At 37.9% G+C, this 8,299-nt stretch overlaps 1 protein-coding gene and 1 pseudogene across 4 annotated transcripts in view; one reads left to right on the top strand and one right to left on the bottom strand.

The window, feature by feature from the left end:
* TET1 (tet methylcytosine dioxygenase 1) overlaps positions 1-8,299 on the bottom strand; it is a 136,807-nt gene that overhangs the window by 85,599 nt on the left and 42,909 nt on the right. For 3 of the 4 annotated variants that reach the window (XM_070781857.1, XM_070781858.1, XM_070781860.1), the window contains one exon: positions 7,840-7,893. In XM_070781857.1, the coding sequence (XP_070637958.1) occupies positions 7,840-7,893 (54 nt within the window). Of the gene's footprint in view, positions 1-7,839; positions 7,894-8,116; positions 8,201-8,299 lie in introns of those variants that run through there. The other variant, XM_070781859.1, reaches the window with a different exon arrangement.
* LOC109553843 (cytochrome c oxidase assembly protein COX14-like) lies at positions 5,344-5,517 on the top strand (annotated as a pseudogene).

Raw genomic sequence — 8,299 nt, 5'->3', positions numbered from 1 at the left:
GCCTCCCACCACCTCCCTCCCCATCCCACCCCTCTAAGTTGTTACAGAACTGTCCCTGAATCATAGGGCAAATTCCCATTGGCTATATTACATATGATAATGTATGTTTCCATGTCACTCTCTCCATACATCCCACCTTCTCCTCCCCACCACACCGTGTCTATAAGTCTATTCTCTATGTTTATCTCCATTGTGTAGCTGAATTCTATAATAGAAACTAATTATCAACTGTGAGATTATATTTCATACAGATGATATTCTAGTCTTTATTATAGAATTATTGATTCTATAAAATATATACATATAAAAAAAGGGGGAAAGAGAAATTTAATATTTTCAAGGTTTAAAGTCTTCTTTCTGATACTTCTCATTTACAAAAAGCAGAAATGACATTTTTAAAAAGAAAGGAAAGGCTTTGGGGGATATAAAGAAAGTGAATACATTGGTAAAAAAAAAAAATACACATTTTCCTAAAGGCTCACTTAGTATTTTTAGTAGGATAAATTATATTTTTAGATTTAATAATAATACCACTGATTGAGAAATTTCTATGTGTCCAGCTATCCTAAGCAATGTAACATGCATTAAATAATTTGCTTATGTGTATAACTATCTTATGATCCTATGTGTATTTTTGTGTACTAAATTTAAAATTAAACAACACACAATATAATGTTTAAAATAAATAGTTTTGTTATTTAAACATAACTAACTTCCTAAACTAAGTTTATTATTTAACATCTGGTTCTCTAAAACCATGAAAAGAACCTATGCTTTAATCAAATTCATATATCACTAAATTATAGACATAATAAAACTGTACCATCTCTTAAATTTTTTCAAGTGCAGAAAGTCCTGTTTTTAGTTCAAAAAGGAATAAAAGTTAGTATTTAAAACTATGAAGCACAAGAACAGGTTAAAGAATGACACTGTAATCTTCTTTCTCTGGAATAAGCCAACTACAGTGGGCAAATCTTGCCATCACATCTTTAAAAACATATTTTTATGACACACTTTGAATACTGAAAGGCATTCCATTATCAAATTAACTACAACTTGAAGATAATTTCAGACACTAGTAAGGTTTTAACAAAAATTTAACTAACAGTTCCTATCTTGGCTCTTTTTCCCTATCTGTTGAGATGATATTTTAGCCAATACATGGAGAGCTATACAGTAAAGAAGGCAGACATCTGAAAACAGTACGAATCTAGCACTATCAAAACACAAACACATTATCAGATGAGCATAAGGATTCAAGACACAAAGCATATGTTCTTTTCTGAGCTCAGAAGAATTCAACAGACTTTTTTTGTAGCCTGAATGAAATTTTCTTCAAGCCTATTTACCCTACTTGGCTTCTATTCACTCTCATTCTGTTTGGGATCATTCCTAGAAATTACAAAATGGACATGAGTCTTGAATCACTGGAAATGTTCGTGTTCCAGTGATAAATGAATGACTTGACTGTGTGTGAGTTGGCTTAGTGAGAACTCAGCCCTGAAATCAGTCTCATCATCCCTGGGCAAAATGCTATGTTACAATTTCTGGATATGCAAACCAGAAGCCCCATGTGTGCCTTTGAGCGTGTGAATAAACATTGATGAATGAGCACACATCTTTGATAGTTTTTGCCAGCACATGACATAAGGAGGAAAATAAGGACCATGTGTTGTTGAATCATAAAGCTACATTCTTAAGTTTTATATGATCACCTTATATGCTAAGATTATCTTCTTCCAAATTATATGTTTGTGGGGTTTTCTTTTGTTGTTTTTTTTTTAAAGCTGGTATCCCTTTGCAGATACTCTTACCACTCACTCTGAATTTTTCCCTCCTGATGGTCTGTTATATTCAGATGTCTGGGATTCCTTGCCTGGGACTATGTAAGTCATAGGACTTCCCAGTGGTCTAGTAGTTAGAATTCTGAGCTTCAGCTGCACAGGGTAAAGGTTCAGTTCCCTGGTCAGAGAACTAAGATTTCACATGCCATGTGGTGTGGCCAAAATTTTTAAAACAAAAACGAAACACAAAGAAACTATCAATATGCCTCCCTATGCCCCCAATAACCATCAAGATCACTATAGGATGTCACTAAAATTTGCAGCGTGTTGCTGCTATAAGTCATAGAAAGTTACTTTATAACTAGACTTAAATCACTTTACCAATGATTTAACCAACTGAAACAAAGTTGTAGATAAGTGTGCAGAGACAAAGCTTTAGTAACCTTGTTATCTTTCATTTCTAGTAACTTAATGAGTTTTTAAGATAAACAAGGTAACTCAATTGTATCTAATTTGGTACTTTTGAACCCTCACTAGTATATGTAACAATTTACAAATGAAGGAAGTAGTTTTCAAAGGTACCAAGTAAATTTCCCTAGGGGGTGTTTTGCTCTATCTTGGAAATTTTTTTGGTTTGTTTTTTTCCCTCAAAGTATATACCACAATTTGTAATTTATTAATTTGTTTTTTTTTTTTTCCCCCTCAATCTCTTTGAGGGCAGGGATCACTTTGGACTTATACACCATTGTAGCCTAGCATTTAGTATGGGCTAAAAAAGTATCGACTGAAAGTTAATAATACTGTTTTTCAAGAAAGAAGACTCATTGAGCATTAACTGTGTGCCAGGCAATGATGGTACTAAATATTTTGAATATCACTGTCATGTAAATCAAGATCACATATGAAAGGTGATTCATTTATGATTTGATTCTCCTTTTAAAAGATGTTTCAAAAAGACTAATCAGTATAGCTACATGCCATTATCTTGTCCTTCTCTTAGTGAGATGTGTCTTATTTCCCCTCATTCCATACCTCCCTGCCCCCTCAACCACTTTTTTTTATCAGCATCATCAAGGAAGGAAGGAAGCAGTGAAGAGCAGGGCTGCCAGCACAGAAGCTAGCAGGAAGATCACTTGGTTTTCTTTTCTTTTTTTTCTTTTCTAAATCATTTGTAGACAATTTCCTGGTTTAATGTCCCCTGATATTTCTTTGTATTTGTTCAAAATATAATACTGTGATGATATTTTATAACCAAATAGCTAGAAAATGTTTCTTACCAGTCAAGAAATTACAGAATGAATAAATGCAGTTCACTCTCAGGGATACCCACACTTTTCATGCTGACATGATTTTAGGTTTTCAGATAAGTTGCAAAAATAGTATACAGTTCTTATATAAACTTTACCCAACCCTGTCAGTGTTACTTTCTTACATAATCATGGTTCTGTTTTGACCCTACCATACTGTCCCTGTGGTCATTTAGTGATGCTGAATATATTTTATTTGTCCTTTCAGGTCCCCACTCCATCTTCTACATCCTCTTATAAGACACAGGAGGCTGACCAAGATATATCTCATTAGTAGGCTCCCTTGCTCCTTTTGGGTTCTGGTTGGGATAAACCAATGAAAGCAGCAAAAAACTGGAGGGCAGAGTATTTATTTCCATACCCACCTCCCCATGACTTTCTTGCTGAAGAAAGATCCCATTACCATAGGCCACTCAATAGAACAGTCCTGTTCTATTTAGCAACAGCTATTCTACCTGACTTTCTGCTCCCAAGCCCTTATCCCTTCAGGCCTGCTGCTGCGTCACTTTAGTCGTGTCCGACTCTGTGCGACCCCATAGACGGCAGCCCACCAGGCTTCCCGTCCCTGGGATTCTCCAGGCAAGAACACTGGAGTGGGTTGCCATTTCCTTCTCCAATGCATGAAAGTGAAAAGTGAAAGTGAAGTCACTCAGTCGTGTCCGACTCTTAGCGACCCCATGGACTGCAGCCTACCGGGCTCCTCCGTCCATGGGATTTTCTAGGCAAAAGTACCTGAGTGGGGTGCCATCCCTTCAGGCCTAGGAGGGGCAGTATGTCTGCTGTCCTCAGCCCTAGGATGCTTTGTCATCACTAGATTTTTCCGAATCCTGCCCTCACCCTTTTTTAAAAAAATCCCTTTCTTAAATTCTCCCCAATATTTCCAACTAATTGTGCAATCTGATTTTCTCCAGACACAATGACTGACAACCTAACCAAAGTGATGTTGCCTTGAATTGACTTTTTCTAAGGGTATATATCCTTCTACCTTAAAACATAAAGCAATGGTTATTTACATACAGGTTTCTGCCAAGAAAAGTTCCAAACCATGCCTCTCATAAGTACACATTCATGAAACACGGCCTGGAATCATCTCATGCGCTTACCTTTCTCAAGAATCAAGCGAACAATTAAAGCACAGCTAATAAGCTATCATCTATAAAAATAACTCCAGTGAGTTAAGGCAGTAACGTGGCCCTCTAACACCAGTATGGAATGAGTTTGTGCTGAGCACCCTAACCTCATCCCCCAGTCATTTGATACCCATTCTGGCCATGAGAGTACTTTGAAAAGAAACTGTGCTTTCAGCTAGAGGAAAATGCTATCTTTAGTCAGGAATGTGAGATCACAATTTATAATTCTAAATATTGAATTATAACAGCATGAATACAGATTACCAATTCAAATAGATTGTTTAAAGATGAGAGGTGTGAGACTCAACAGGCAATTTTAACCCATAACTGGATTCAGGATTTAGTTAGTAGGTTCACAATAGGATGAGACAAGCTTCCCAGTTTCCTTAGTCAGACTCTTCATTTATCCTGCTACTGCTGCTGCTAAGTCACTTCAGTCGTGTCCGACTCTGTGCGACCCCACAGATGGCAGCCCAACAGGCTCCGCCATCCCTGGGATTCTCCAGGCAAGAATACTGGAGTGGGTTGCCATTTCCTTCTCCAATGCATGAAAGTGAAAAGTGAAAGTGAAGTCACTCAGTCGTGTCCAACTCTCAGCGACCTCATGGACTGCAGCCCACCAGGCTCCTCCATCCATGGGATTTTCCAGGCAAGAGTACTGGAGTGGGGTGCCATTGCCTTCTCTGTTCATTTATCCAGCTACTTCCTGATAGATTATGAAGATGAAAATCAGTCAGGATACTTATAGGTAGCAACTACCCTGACCAAGAGCCAGGACTGAAGAGATTTGAAGACTTCAGAGGCCAGAGTCCAAGGAAGAAGAGCAGCACTCAGGCATAAGGCCAAAAGCAAAACTGTAACCTGCAGAGTCCCATCACTGATCCCTGAGTAGCAGCTGACTGTAATGTTAAGTCCTCACCCATAAAGTCCTAAATGGAAAGTGTTCCTTTTTCTCCAGCCTCCCTCCCGAAATGCAGATTTAGTTTTCTTAACATCTCCTTTAGGGTTATATCTATGCTTGAACTGGTCCATTCCAGGTGCTGCTTCCAGCTGCGCTAAGAGATCAAGGCAGGCTGGAGGCCTCAGTTGGACAGGAGGGAGCGGCAGCATCCAGGGAACAACATGCCAACTGCCAAGCAACTACCTGACATGGGCTGCAAGACCTTCTTCACCTCCATGAATCTCCTCAGTGTGTACGGGGGCTACTTCTGCAGTGTCCGAGCCTACCACTGTTTCTAGCGGCACAGCTCCCAGCGCCAGGCTGCAGAAGAACGGAAGACCTCGGGAGCCCTGTAGAATGGGCGGGCTTTTTCCCTTGAGCAGAGAAGCCCAAGGCCTGCTGTGGAAAGACTGCACCTGCAATCATTTCTGAGTCCAGCGGACCAGGGCCTTAACAGCTTTCGAACTCTGCTGGGGAAAAGTGCCCATGTTTTCTCTGATACGTCCACTTTGGAGAGGCTATCGAATCAAAACAGGAATGGGAGGGTGAGGCACACTTACTGACATTAAATAACTTGCCATTACAAAAAAAAAAAATTCTACACTTGCTCAACTGTATTTTACACATATCAAGCTGAAATCTGAAAGTATCTTAGCATTTCTTCTGTGGTGCAGAGAAACAAAGCTTTCTTTGGAGAAGAACAAAAAGGTATGCCCAACAGAAAATTAAAGAAAACATTTTAAAATGTCAACATCAGAAAATCATTAATTTTTTTTTTAGAGCATTTCCTTACTCTTGTACAACAACTGATAACTACAGAGGAAGTGAGCAACAATTTGGTTCTGCTTGTTGTGGCACATGAATATCAGCCACACACAGGCACTTATTTCTTTTTAAAAGTCAGAGTTCATTGCCACGATTCAAAAAAGCAATACACAGTATATTTACTTCTGGAATTTATTTCAGGTAACAGGACACCCACAGACTAACCAAATAAACAGAATTCAAGAGTATTCCCAAGGCCCAATTCTACCTCATAGCAAAGGGAGGTAATGACTTAGCTACCAGGGTTAGACCATATTAGTTTGTCCATGTGGTTTCCTTCCTTTCTTCTATGCCCCCTTCCCACCCACCCTCAACCTGCCCCCCCACCTGCCTCCCCACCTCACCCCCACCCACCCACACACACACAAATCTGAGAGCCATTTATAACAGCAAGACTCAAACTACTTCTCCCTTTAAGATTTTAAGACAAAATACCTGAAATGGATATACCCAATACAGCGAGCGTGAAAAGAGAATAAGATATACATTTAGGGATTGTAATGATATTCTTCTATAATTTGGGGAGGAGAAAAAATTAAAAGGAGGCAGGTGGATCAATATGCAGAAGAAAAACAGAGAAGGGTTTAATTTACCTTGAAAATAACCAGTATTCTATTTGTCTAAGCCCAGTGAGAATTTGTGCCAAGCAATTTCATTCATTTCACAGTGCCTACCACACAACTGACTGTGCGGTAAATATTAAATAAATACTTGTTGGTTGATGAAAAATGTACATGGCAATGCTGTGTACACACAGGAAGCAGAAACTTGAAGTGGTCAGACAAATTAGAAAGCAATGTAAGGTCTGGTTCTGCATGTCAATAGCATTTTCAAGGTATACAACTGAGGAAACAGATGAGAAAAAAAAATGTGTCCCATCCATAGTTCAAACATGTTCTTCCTCTTTGAGTGCCAACACTTTATTTGCAAAAGAAAAACTAAGATTAGGATAAGATATTTTTAATTATATATACACAATATACTTTTAAAGACCAGTCATTTTATTGCTTAATATGTCTTTTTGAATTAAAAAGGTTGCCTGCTCAAGATACTTACATTCAGAATAACAACATACTACCTGAAACCTTTAACACATAAGCACCTATTTACTAGACTAAAGCTAGCCTTGAACTTTTAGTAGTGTATATGATTTTAAATTAACCCTGCTAAATACCAGACAAAGCTCATAACACAGACTGCTAGCTTATAACTGAATTAGGTAACTACTAAATACTCATTAGGCAAATTACAGAAAATAAAGGAAACATACTCATTCCTACAGCTTCATGAATGCCAAAATTAAAGATGATATAATGAGAATTTGGGATTAAGCAACTGTAATTTGGCTGTAAAATCTCAATGGCTTACACATTTTAAATTGAAATAAAACCTCTAAGCATCTTTTCCTTTAGAAAAATCACACATTTTAAAATAGTGTCTAATGGAAGGACTATTAAAACTACAATGGATCATAGCTGTCAACTTTAAATAGTGTCTTTCTCCTTAAGAGCTTAAGTTTACACACTGGTGCAACACCACAAATGCAGATGCTACAAAGAGAGCTACAAAAAAAGCCACAAATTTTATTCACAACACTTTGCATATAAAGTTTTCCTTCTGCAGACTTGTGTGGAGTTGAAAATAAAGGATGCTAATATGCACATTATGTAGCATATAAAAAGAGAGAAAGAAAGAGAAAGAGATAAAACACTTTAGTTGAGTGAAAATTCATATATCTACTGAAAATCTGGGAGAACTCATATCCACTGTACTCCAAATTTACCCCTCAGTGACAGAAAAATACTATATGAAATGGAAAAAAATTAAATATGATTTAATCAATAGCTGATTACCTTTAAAACTTTGGGCTTCTTTTCCCTCTGGGGCCTCTTGTTTTCCTTTACAACCTAAAAAAAATCAAATTGCAAAATGAGCCTCCGTTTAAGAGAAAAAAAAAATTAGCTCCCACACCCCCCCCAAATTTTTTTTGGCTATTTCTCTATAAAACTACTTATCCCATCTAAAATCATCAACATGTTTGCTAGGCAGAACCTAAAGAGCTTATGTAAAATGTATACTTTAAAAGTCACTGAAAAAAAAGCCTTGCATAAAGATGAAGTAGGGAAATACCCTTTTTTCCCCTTAAAGTCTGTCTTAATTAGCCTCTGCATTCTTCACAGCGAAGCCCACGAGGTAGCCATCTTGCTTGCTTCTGCAGAGGAAGCCTCTACAGTGGAACAGTTCTGCAAACTGCTTTTTGGTATTATTATCATGGTGTTTAAAGGCAGCCCTGGCCTGCCAGCACTGTAGACG

This window comes from Bos indicus, chromosome 28 (assembly GCF_029378745.1).
Source record: "Bos indicus isolate NIAB-ARS_2022 breed Sahiwal x Tharparkar chromosome 28, NIAB-ARS_B.indTharparkar_mat_pri_1.0, whole genome shotgun sequence".
Taxonomy (NCBI): Eukaryota; Metazoa; Chordata; class Mammalia; order Artiodactyla; family Bovidae; genus Bos; species Bos indicus.
This window is presented reverse-complemented; position numbering and strand designations above follow the sequence as displayed.